The sequence below is a fragment of the Lissotriton vulgaris genome, chromosome 3_1 (assembly GCF_964263255.1).
Source record: "Lissotriton vulgaris chromosome 3_1, aLisVul1.2, whole genome shotgun sequence".
Lineage (NCBI taxonomy): Eukaryota > Metazoa > Chordata > Amphibia > Caudata > Salamandridae > Lissotriton > Lissotriton vulgaris.
This window is the reverse complement of record NC_141689.1, coordinates 2,059,302,877-2,059,315,689: the sequence shown is the minus strand read 5'-3', so window position 1 is coordinate 2,059,315,689 and position 12,813 is coordinate 2,059,302,877. Positions and strand designations below refer to the sequence as shown.

General features: G+C 48.4%; 1 protein-coding gene across 9 annotated transcripts in view; it reads left to right on the top strand.

Annotated features, from left to right (window-relative positions):
- ZDHHC2 (zDHHC palmitoyltransferase 2) overlaps nucleotides 1-12,813 on the top strand; it is a 579,224-nt gene that overhangs the window by 341,110 nt on the left and 225,301 nt on the right. For all 9 annotated transcript variants that reach the window (XM_086962598.1, XM_086962597.1, XM_086962596.1 and 6 more), the window contains exon 8: nucleotides 8,586-8,718. In XM_086962598.1, the coding sequence (XP_086818724.1) occupies nucleotides 8,586-8,718 (133 nt within the window). The remainder of the gene's footprint in view (nucleotides 1-8,585; nucleotides 8,719-12,813) is intronic.

The following is a 12,813-nucleotide window of genomic DNA, read 5'->3' as shown; positions in this document are numbered from 1 at the left end:
GGCGCATAAAACAGCAGCGGCCCCGGAGCGCTGTGGGAGCCCAAAACTGAACTTTTCTGACCTGTAAGAGGAGTTTGCCGCCGTGTCTGTGCTGCCAGGGACCGGGAACAAGGACCGGGAGTCGCCGGAGTTTGGAGCTGAGTCCCCCCCGCCGCCGCCTCTTTACATCAGTGCGGCCGCCGAGCGGGGGACTACAACCCCCAAGAGCCTTTGCGGGGGCGCTCCCAGTGACGACGGAAAAGGCGCCCGGAGGCGCATAAAACAGCAGCGGCCCCGGAGCGCTGCGGGAGCCCAAAACGGAACTTTGCCGACCTGTAAGAGGAGTTTGCCGCCGTGTCTGTGCTGCCAGGGACCGGGAACAAGGACCGGGAGTCGCCGGAGTTTGGAGCTGAGTCCCCCCCGCCGCCGCCTCTTTACATCAGTGCGGCCGCCGAGCGGAGGACTACAACCCCCAAGAGCCTTTGCGGGGGCGCTCCCAGTGACGACGGAAAAGGCGCCCGGAGGCGCATAAAACACTATCAACCGCTCCGCGTAGCGGGACGAGTGCGGGACCAAGCGCGGGTCTAAGCCCGGGCAAAGGGCGGGCCCTCTGTGGCCCTCAGAGGCCTGAGGAGCCTGGCCTGGGCCACACACCCTGCTCGACCATCACCAGCCCAATGACTATTGGACACCTAAACTGTAAGCCTGTTGACCCTATATGCATTTCTACTCTAATTAATAGGGTTGTACTCTGATTGCCTCTGTTATAGCTGTTCATACCTTCTAATCACCAGGGCTTGTTAATATATTGTTGATATTTCCTACTGCTAGTAGCAAGGTCTGTTATGAATTGTCGAGAGACTAGAAGCATGGCCGCTGCAGGAGCAAAAAAGTTGACTGGCACCCTTGATGATTTCATTGTTCGCACACATGCTTTAATTGATGAGGGGATTGTTTTAATGGAGAAGGGTGTCTCAAGACTTAGCTATGGCTAAGAGATCCTCCTTAGGCCTTATTGCTCAGGCATGTATGCCCAATACTGTGACCTGCCCCAATACTCTTGCCATGGTACACAATGCTGGGGACTACGATGTTATAAGTTCCCAACAGGGTCTGGAGGCCACCCCTAACCTCAATCTGCTGATAGATGGTGGTTCAGTTAGCAATGAGTTAGATAACCCACCCATGGTTAGTGTCACAAATCAAAGGGGTTTGAAAGAGGGGGCAATTCCTAAACAAAAGGCCAATAAATCCACTACTCATAAAGGGAAGAAAGCACACATTACCTATAACCGGGACACAATTATCTCAGATCCGGTGATTGTGAACAGCAACCTGGTAGCTTGTGCTAATGACACTGGGGGGGCGCACCCGGCGAATGTTGGCCTACCATTAAGCCTCCCGGATGATACTATTGTAGACAGTAGTCTGGAGGAAATCTTGGAACTAAGTGGCGAAGTAAATAATCTAGCCAAAAGTAGCGCAGATGGAAGTGGGTTAAGCATGGCAAATAATAATATCTTTGAAATGTTAAAAGTCCTCCTTGAACCCATAGAGGTTAGGCTACGTTGTTTAGAAACAATATTGAAAAATATTCACAAGGATATAAGTGCCCCTAGTTTTAACTTGAATAACAAGGCACCCCATGTGAAGACCACAGTGAACAAGCCATCCTTGGCTGATAAAAGTGTCACTGTGGCTAAGAATAACGTGCCAAAAAACCCTAGTAATACCCCAAACCCAGGAGGTGCCTAAACAAAGACCCCTGACCCCAAACAAACACTGAACTCAGCCAAGCCCAAGATAACTCCCCAAGACAATTTTAAAGACCCCACACCCTTGACTCCAAATCTGGACTCGGCCCCAAGAGATAAGACAGAGGCCCGAAGAAATATCCATCTCCCTCCTGATGCATGTCCATATGTAGTGATTCTGACTGGGGTTACGGAAATTTCACCACATGAAGCAGAATCCTACCAGACATTGAAAAATAAAGTATGCCACTGGCTGTCCAAAAACCACCCTCTACCGCCGAATATCCCCAGCAACATTTTAATGGTGGAGAGAACCCCATGGGTGGGTGGGAACAGAAAAAACTTACATGGGGACTACATCGTGGTCACTTTCGAGAACCACAGGTGGTAGAACACATCTGTAGAGGAACTTCACGTTATCACGCAAGCACTGTCACTGCCAGGCCTCTCTCTTATTTCTACTTACCTGGGAATCAAGTGGACAAAAGATGGAGCTGGTTAAGGGGTCCACATGAACAAAAAGCCAGACAGAGGTCTAATCCCCCATGGGAGGTGCAACCCTATGGGTGGGATGAGGGCAGTGATGATGGATGGAACCTGGTCAGGAGAAGAAGAGGTAGACCTTTTCAAGGAGGGTCCGCCATAGGGCCACAGAACGGTAACCCATATTACCACCATCAGATTGCGAATGGGTATGAAAACCACTTTAATATTCCAACTGTTAACCGCTATGAGTGTCTGCCAATCATGGACTGGGTCGATTGACAAAAACAGGGCTCACCACTCAGACAGACGCAAAATATTCTTCCTATCCCTTCGCAAAACGAATAAAGTATTCAGGTTGTGCAGGAGTCAAATACTGATCCAATCTTAACTATAGATCAGGGTGCTGAAGGCGGGGCCTCACAGTGCAGAAAAACGGATAATGCATTGGGAAGGCGGGAGATCATTTTGGCAACATGGAACATTGCGGGTCTCAAGAGTAAGGTGGATGACCCCTTCAGGAGGGATTTCATAGGCACCATGGACATAATAGCTATACAGGAGACCTGGGATACCCAAAACACGCTCACAGTTGATGGTTTCACCACTTTTTTCCTACCAGCTGTCAGCTCAACGCAGGGGCGGGCCAGAGGGGGCCTGGTTACCCTGATATCCGCTAAAATCCCGGGCATATATATGGAAATAGCAACTGATTGTCCTCATTGTCTTGCGGTTCTAATTACCCACAGGGGTTTCCATACCGTACTGGTAGTGAACTTCTATAATTCTTTTGACCGGGACCAGCCAGTTAGCAACCTAATGAAGTTAAATTCTATTTTGTCTGACTATAAAGAGTCTATAGAGTCTGAATGTACCATAATTTTAATGGGAGATTTTAATGTTCATGGCTGTCAGGATAAATGTCCCCCTAATGCTCTATTTGGTCCTCCGGATGAGGAAAGTATTCATTTTGAGCACTCAGAACAGGGCATTTTCCTGGAATCCTTACTGGCCGAAAATGGGTTAATATTACCAAATGGGTGTGATGAGAATATTCCCACCTTTACAGGACATGGCAGCGGGTCTGTAATTGATTACATTTTTTTAAGTAGTAGTTGCGGAAGCCAAATTACTAGTTATTCAGTTGTGCAGTCCCATTTTAGCGACCACAACCCAGTTGTATTAAAAATTAAGAATGTAATTGTTACAAAGGAAAGTAGCATGAATCTGGAAGACAAATGTAAGATGCGGTTGACCGACCAAGCACGTAGAATCAAGTGGTGCAAGATAATTCCAGAGGAGTTTTTTTGTAATCTCTGCAACAGTAGCCGGGAGGACTTAAAGCTCTGTATGGACGATCAGGCGGGGGACATTGAAGTAGTGGAGGCATATAAAAAGGTTTGCCTTGACATTTTCTCCAACCTGACGCGACAGGGTAAAGGTAAAACACAAGGGAAGGTAGGCTGGTTTGATAAGAAATGCTCCGCTGCCAACCATAAACTTAAAGTAGCACTCAAATCCAAACCAGAAGACAGAATGCTCGTGGCTACTCTCAGGAAATAATACAAGACATCCATTGAAAAAAGGCGGCGCGAGATTAGAGAGGATGCCTGGGCTGACTTGACCTCAATTGATGTATTGAAAAGCAACGCCAAGTTCTGGGCTGTGGTCAATCAACCCTATTTTTCTGATCCTAGTAACAATGAACTGGATTGTGGAATCCAAGAAGATAAATGGTACTCGCACTTTAAGTCCGTTTATGAACAGGAGACCTTGGGGGCAGAGGGTACGACCACCTTTTCCCAACTGCCTTATACCCTAACTGTGGACAAGGAAGAGGTGGCCGTGGCCATTGGCAAAATGACTAGTAACAAGGCACCCGGGCCGGATGGCGTTCCCTCCGACCTTTTTAAGGTTGACATCTTATTTTGGTCCAAAGTCTTAGCAAATGTTTTTAACAGAATTTCTAAAACAGGAATCCCAGAGTCATGGACCCAGTCAGTGATTGTCCCCATCTACAAAAAAGGGGATAGGGGTGACCCTGGCAATTACCGCCCTATATCCCTTATCGATTCTGCAGTTAAGGTCCTAGGGAGAGTGGTCCTATGTAAACTTACTGAATGGCTAGAGGAGACTAACACCCTTTCCCCTCTACAGTATGGTTTCAGAAAGGGGCGCAGTACCATTGACCAAAGCTTAAATCTACAATTGCTCATAGGGAAGTACACATTAGTGAAGCAAGGATCTTTGTACATTGCCTTCATGGATCTGTCCTCGGCATTCGACCGAGTAAACAAATCCAAGTTGTGGGGCCAGCTTCTTAGCATTGGTATAGACCCAAATATTGTGTACTTCTTAGCAGACCTCCATAGGGACCTCACAGCCACGGCACGTTATGATAGAAAAGGGAACTGCACGGGAAAAATCAGCATTACTAATGGTGTAAGGCAGGGATGCATTCTTGCCCCCTGCTCTTTACACTATATATAAATGACTTGGGTGGAATTTTGGGTGTAGCATGTAAGTACATCCCGAGGGCAGGGAAATACCTATTGCCCGCTTTATTATACGCGGATGACGCTGCTCTCCTAGCCAGAACTGCAGTGGGTCTTCAAAGCCTGTTGAATTCTTTTTATGTTTTTATGACAAATCTTGATTTAAGTATTAACTTTGGTAAATCTCATATCATGGTGGTGGGCCATAAAGCGAAGGCCAAAAAAAATGTGATGACGCTGCACTGTAATGGTCACAAGCTGACAAGAGTCTCTAGATTTCCCTATTTGGGGGTTGTTTTTGATGATTGTTCCACGTGGCACCCTCAAATGTTAGAGAAAAAAAAAGTCCTGGCGCGCTCTATTTCTGCGGTGTTGGGCTTTTCACGTAAATTAGGGGTGAAGCCCATTGAGGCAGTTTTAAAAGTATATGCTGCTAAATGTATTGCCATCGCTATGCACGGCGCAGACCTGTGGGGTTTTAGGCCAGCTAAACCGCTCCAGGTAACGGAAGATAACTTTCTAAAAACTATTCTTTCCCTGCCAAGATCCACGGCCAGCTTCATAGTCCACCAGGAATGCGGCGTGGACTATTTGGAGGATCGAATCGCCATGGCCCCCCTCTTAAAATGGATATCAGTCTGGCTTAATCTAGAGTTGAAGTTAACCATGAAATTTTGAAGGACTGCCTAATGTTAGATCACTTGAACAAGATCCCCTGGCTGAAAAATGTACAACAAACGTGTGCAATGTTGGGACGGCCTGAATTGTTCAACAAACCATCTAATCTGGTGAAAGCCGATTTGAAGTGGGCTAAAAACACTTTCTTGCTGCACAGAGGAATGGACAGAGAAGGCAGGGAGTTGTTAAAGTCCTCTGTCAGGACTCATCAATTGATTGTTTCTCCTGGCCATGATTTGGAACTCTACCTAAAGGTTGTTAACAACGCAAATCATAGGTATCTTTTAACAAAATTCCGACTGAACAAAATTCATTTATTAATTTCAGGCCGCCCTGGCTGGACCAAGAGACTGGACCTAGATCTGTGCAAATGTGACGGTTGTTCGATTATGGATACTGTCCACTTCTTGTTTTTTTGTGATTACTTTAAAGACATCAGGAAAAAGTTTATTATACCCTTGTTAAAGGGGAAAGGGTTTAGGCAAGTCAAGCCAGCTTTACTGTATCTTCAACTATTAGCAGAAATATGGGAAATTTACAATGTGGCTAAGTTTCTAACCATAGCGGTGAGACTCAGTAAAAAGATCAACTGGTCCTAGATGATTTACCATAAATATTGATCATTGTAATTTGAATCAAGTTTCTTAACTTGCAATTCCTTATGTTGCCTTTTTTAATTATAGAATGACGTACATATTGTCGTTTTTAAACTTTTGCCACCATGTGCTGCATGTTTTTATGGGTACTCCCTCCCTTTTTACGCTGTATTTTATCATTGTTATGCTGCCTGGTGACTTATGGACCATTTTCATGTGTTTTGTACTTTTATGGTTTTGTAAATTGAACCGAATAAAGTATTTCTTGAACTTGACTGAGTCATTATGACGAGTTGGGAAAGCTTCCACCCATCTTGAAAACAGACAAACAAACACAAGCACGTATTTGAGCTTGTTGTGCTTCGGCATGTCAATGAAATCCATCTGTAATCTGGTAAACGGACCACCCTCCCGTCCTATGGTTCCCAAACTTACAACAGTTTTCCTATTCGGATTCATTTGTTGACCGGTCAAAGATCTTTGGCAAAGTGACTCTGCTATGATTCTGAATTTTGGACTGAACCATGTTTCTCTGAATAGTCTGATCATTGAATCTCTCCCTAAATGCCCTGGACCATGGTACATCTGTGCCATGTCAGCTATCATACAGTTCGGCATTACTGGTCTGCCATCTCTGTAGACCCAAACTCCATCTTCTTCTCTTTGTCTGCAGTCTGCTTTTAACCATGTGTTTTTCTCTTCATCATCTGCCTCATCTTGTAATTATTTTACTCCTTTCCATGTTTCAACTACAGAAATTAGCATGAGAGAATTTAACATGTGACTTTTGTCTTTTTCCCGATTGATTGAATAATTGTTCTTTGCGCAGTACCTTGCAATCTCATCTGCGTAAGCGTTACCTTTAGTGATGTAATCCTCACCTTTTTTATAAGCTGCGCACTTCACGACAGCAATTTGTTCTGGTAACTGAATGCCATTGATAAATCTTTTGATCAATTTTGCATTTCTGATTGGCGTACCCGCAGAGGTCAAATAACCCCTTTGAGACCAGAGCTGTCCATAGTCATGAACTACGCCATATCCATACCGACTATCAGTCACTATGGTTACTTTTTTACCAGCTGCTTTTTCACAAGCTCAAATTAAACCAATTAGCTCTGCAATTTGAGCTGAACGAATTCCATCAAGAGGTGAACCCTCTACAACATCTGAAACATCTGAAAGACAGAAAGGAGAAAACAGATGAGAGGGGAGACAGGTAAGAGGTGATGTAGCCAGATAGATGAGAGACTGGCAAGCGGGCAGGAGACCAGTGAGGGAGAGCAGTCTAAGAAGCAGACTGGCAAGAGACAGCTCCAAGTGAGAGGGGAGACAGCAGAAAGAAAGAAACCAATGAAATACTGCTGACTAGAAAAGCAACAACTGAGAGAGTTGGGAGGATAGAAATGTGGCAATCAGAGGCAGATTATTAAGAGGCTGCTGGGAAAAAGTGGAGGCAGTTGAAAGAAAGGCCTTAAAGAGATAGAAGTGAGAGTCAGCAGAAAACACCAGAGAGAGATAGAAAGAGAAAAGACAGAAGAAGATAAAGAGGAGCAGACGTTGCATAGAGACATCTGAGAAAGGGGGTGGTAAAGACAGGTCAGAGATAAGGAGGCCGCAGCTGGTGGGAAAGACATTCGAGAAAGAGAAGGGGAGACAGGCGATGAAACAGACAACAGTGACATAGGTAAGGGAGAGAAGAAGGAGAGAGATGAGAGGAGAGCAAAGTGGCAGCACAGAGGAAGAGTGTGCGGTAGAAAGAGGAGATATCAGAGATGCAGCAAGGGTGATGAGAATCACAGAACAGGACCAGAGAGAATTGAAGGCAGAGCAGTGTAGAGTAATATGCAACACATATATTGAAGAAGAGGGGTAGTAATCTGAGGAGAGATATAAACTAAGAGACAACAGCAGAGAGAGCAGACACTTTCTCTAGCAAATACATTTTGTAAATCTGTCACCATATGGCATCTGTAACCCACCCCAGCATGATGATGACCAGAAGAGCAATGATAATGAATGACCAAGCGTTTAATATTTGTGCCTCGGCATTTTAAACTGTAATATCGTGTGACCACATCTGGTATATGAAGGCTGTAATGAACAGGTGATATCTATACCTTTAGCATAGCTAGACACCATACTACGTAAAATAAGAGTGTTATGAAAAATAGTCAAGCGATATCCCTTCCTATGATTTCAGGTGGACAAAGGATGTGTGATGTCACTTCTGCTATCCCCGGCATTTCGGTGAATCGATGCGACCAACAACAATAGATAACTTCAATAAAGACGTGGTGTGGCTTACAGAAATTGAGACCTTTGCCTGCCACGCGACTACCCTAAATAATCATTCTGCTTTAGGACTGTCATCATAATTTATAAAATAGTGAAGTCATGTCAACCTTTCAAATGAATCACAGGAATTTCGACTGCTTTTTTCGCATTCGGACATTGACATTTTTAGTGAAAATTAATCCTCAAGTCTGCCTTTAATATCTGTTTGTAATCATTATTACATTTGGGAAACATTTCGACCTCCAGTCTGTTCATTTAGTGTATTCATTTGCCTTGTCTTCTTTCTTGTTGCTTTCTAATAGAATGGCCTCCCCGATACCCAAGCCAAGTTCCACATCATGTTTTTGTTCTTTGCTGCCGCCATGTTCTCAGTCAGTCTTTCTTCTCTGTTCGGTTATCATTGCTGGTTAGTCTGCAAGAACAGATCTACTCTAGGTAAGTGGAATCATCTATTTTGTTTTGAAACATGCAGGCACATATTCAGTTTGACATTGAACAATTATTTATATAGATTTTTTTGTGATTTCCAGCACGTTCCTCAGATGTCTTACATTTTCTGATTTTTGATTTCAGAAGTTTGTATTTCCATTTCTTTATTTCACTTTAGGTGTCAAGGCAGAAACAAGGGTCTGTAGTAATTTGGACTAGGCCCCTATACTTTTATGTACCATTCTTTTACTCCTCTAGCGCCCTAATACAGTCTTAGGTCTGGATTGACAACACAGATGTCTTTGAGACATATTGTTACAAATTCTTTAAAATATAAATAGAGTGTGCTTTGCCTTCACTCAGAAGACTATTACACTCTTAGTACCTTAATTCCTGCCTTGCAGAGCATAGCACAGTCAAAGCAATCCATCGGTTCCGAAAAGCTGTAAGGCTGCGATGAGAGGGCCTGCATCTTTATCAAGGATCCCATGGAAGGGGCTTGGAATGCGAAGTCCGTTGTTCTGGATGCTGCGCGCAGTCAGGGCAATGCATCGCTTCCAAAGAGCGGATAGGCTGCGATGCAGAATCCATCGTCATTGTCGTGGCTGCTGTCTATAAGGGATGTGAGGGCCTGCACCATCAATGTGTTGTGCAGTCGGGGATGCAATGTGCATCAGAAGAGATATGTTGGTTCTGCTGGATCTACAGAGGCTGGCAGAGCTCCTTAACCGCACTTCCAAGGGTCCAGGACAAGCGTGGCACCACTTTGCAGGGTAGACTCACAGATAGCAGAATTCAGGTGCAGTTGCAAGGTTGTTGGAAGCCTGTTATATACCTGAGGGTTGGGATCAGGAGGCCAGCTGTGGTAATCTCCAAAAGATTCATACGGAGAAGTTATGGTAAAAAGTAAAAGAGCTTCATTTCCATATAAGGACTGCAGCCTCCCAACAATTGTTTCTTCTCTCCAGCTCCTTTGGCTCTCACTAGGTCATGGAATCTAGAACATAGAACCCCCAATTACATAGCCAAGAGCCAGATACCACACATCCCCCCCCCCCCAAACATAACATACAAAAACAGTACGGGCGTGGCTAAGCTGGCCAAGATGGCGGACGCACTCCCCTAGAGATCCGCATGCCGCCCGCGCTAAATGCCTATAAACGCGGTATAATGCCCAGGGTCCACTGAAAATGGAGCACCGGAACCGCAGAACATCATCAGCTGACCCATGTGGGGCCGAAGAGCGGCTCTACAGACGCCTTTGCGGGACGTCGATACGGCCAGGCGCCTCTGAGTCTTGCAACCAAACTGGCGGTGCCCGCTGCACAATAACGGCTGGACCCGGCGGGTGCGGAGAGGCCCGGGTTCTGCGCAGGGCCCCCGAGACCTGAGGCGCACACAGTGAAGAGCCGCTGACCTGCGCAGCCCCCGGCGAGGGACGCCAAGCGGGTGCCCATCCCATTGTCAGCTGACGACCCCCCGGAGAGCAACCTGCAATGCGCCTCCTGCGAAGGTGAGCTCCCGACCCCCTCCGCTGCCATCGGGAGAGGGAGGCCCACTTCACGGACACCTGCACGGGAAGCGGCGCGGCCGGGCGTCTCCGAGCCTTACAGTGAAAATGCCGACACCCACTACACGCTAGCGGTCGGACCCAGCGGGAGTGAAGAGGCCCGGGACCTGCGCACGGCCCCCCGAGACCAGAGGCACCAACGTTACAGAGACACTGACCTGTGTGGCCCCGGCAGGACGACCCATGTGGTGAGTGCCGGGGGGCGCCCATCCTGCTGTCGGCGGACGGCCCCCCCGGAGAGCGGCCTCCTACGCAACTCCCACGCCGGTGTGCTCCCGGCCCCCTCCGATTCCATCGGGAGAGTGGGCCCATCACACGGACACCTTCGCGGGATGTGAGCGCGGCCAAATGCCTTTGAGCCTCACAGGAAAAATGGCGGCACCCGCTACATACTGACAGCCGGACCCGGCGGGGGCAAGGAGACGCGAGATCTTAGCCCGGCCCCCGAGACCTGAGGCACCAACGTTGTAGAACCGCTGGCCTGCGCGGCCCAGGCAGGACAACCCACCCAGTGGTGCGCCGGGGGGGCACCCCTTCCATTGGCGACAGACGGCCCTCGGGGAGCAGCCAACAACGTGCCCCCGTGCCGGTAAGCTCTCATCCCCCTTCACTGCCATCGGGAGAGGGGAGCCCACTGATTGGAGGCCGCACGTACGGCGCACAGGTGTGCGGGGCCAATGGCGAGGGGCGCGACTGGAGGAGCCCGCCGCCTCCCGGCTTGAGAGCGGTGTGGGGCTCGGGCCTAGTGCACAAGGACTGACGGGGGCCCTGCCCCACCGTTACCAACGGTGCCTGGCCCCCGCAGTGGCCCCGCCCTGAAGTGATTGCTGTCGTGCCCCAGTGAGGAGAGGGGGCAGTATCCCACACCTGAACCCCCCCGGTCGGCGTCCATCATCGAGATGCGGGGGGACCACCAAACCGTGGGGGGATAGCCTGCCCGGAAGGTCCCGCCTGCCTGGAGACTGAAGCGACTCTCCCCCTACGGGGGCCCAGATCGAGGAGAGGCCCCGCTGAGACACACCGTAACATAAGAGACCATCCGGCCCCCACCCCCGGGAGAACACACTATCACCTAAGGGGGAAGAGAGGAGACCTCCCCCTCCTCGGCCCTGCCGAGGAGCCCCAGGGGACTGAAGGCCAAGGAGGATGCTGCATGGAGCAGCGGGACACATGCGCCTCGCATGAGACGGGTGCCCTACCACTGGAAGTCTCCCGGAACACGGTCCTGCCAGCAAAAGCAGCCTGAAGCGAAATAGAGGTGCCCAAACTCCACCATACATCAGCGACATCCGGGGTGCCTGGACGATGGAGGAGCGGATCCCCTAGAGTCGCTGACCGGGCCTGGAGGTGCTGATATTCCAAGCAGTTCTCACATATCTGGACGAAACCGATAGGGTAAAGATGCCAATATATCCTGCGTGCTGAGCCAGATCACAAGCCGCGTCGAGGGACTACTGAGGCAGCGCCCACAACAGACAGGAGCAGCTGAGACACATACGTAATCCTCAGGGATCGTGGAAAGTCATGGGACGACAGCGAGTGACAGTTGTGACGACTACCCCGATGGCGACCCACAAACTATCTTCAGACCTGATGCCTTCACAATCAACAAAAGAACCTCCGGGCACGGATGGCACATCAGCCAAATTAGACCAAGTCCTTGCAGCAAACGAACACTCACGTGCAACCATGGAGAATAAATTCGGTGAACTAGCTACGGACCTCAATTTAATGCGGGATGACCACAGAAAATTAACAGATAAAGTTAACCAAGGAGAGAAGACACTTCAAATAATGGAACCCCAACTGAAGGTGCACCACAAGTCCCTAAAAGAGCTATAACTGAGAGTGAAAGCCTTGGAGAGCAAAACAGATGACTTAGAAGGGAGGTCGCGTAGGAGCAATATTCGCGTCCTCAACCTGCCGGAAGGAGCAGAAGGAGAGCACCCTGTCCGCTACACAGAGGCATGGATTAAAACCTTCACAAGGGAACAGGACTTAACCCCATACTTCTCTGTGGAGAGAGCTCATAGGGTCCCAGCCAGAAAACTGCCCCCGGGATCGCCACCACAGCCGTTCCTATTGAAGCTGCTTCATTATTAGGACAGAGACACAGTGCTTCGGGCGGCTAGGCAGGTGGCCCACTCCAAGTAGAGGACAAGCAGTCCATGCTGTTCCCAGATTACTCGCAGGCCGTGCAGCGCCAACGAGCCTCCTTCTTGGCGGTGAAACGTGTCTTGCACCAGCACAACATACATTATGCACTCCTATTTCCCGCCCTTCTCAAGATCATCCATGATAATAACACCACGAATTTCTATAACAACTGGGTGGAACAACATCTGAGGGACCTAGGTGATTATGGTGGTTCACAGGGTCGACAGCCATCAAACAGTCGATGGCAGCAGCGAAGGCGAATTACCCTAATGCAACAGCCCAAACGAGCAGAAACTCAAGGTAAAAAAAAAACGGACCTAGAACAAATAATGGCGGAATGCAGGAGAGCTCTACGAGAAGCAGCGCTGGTGACA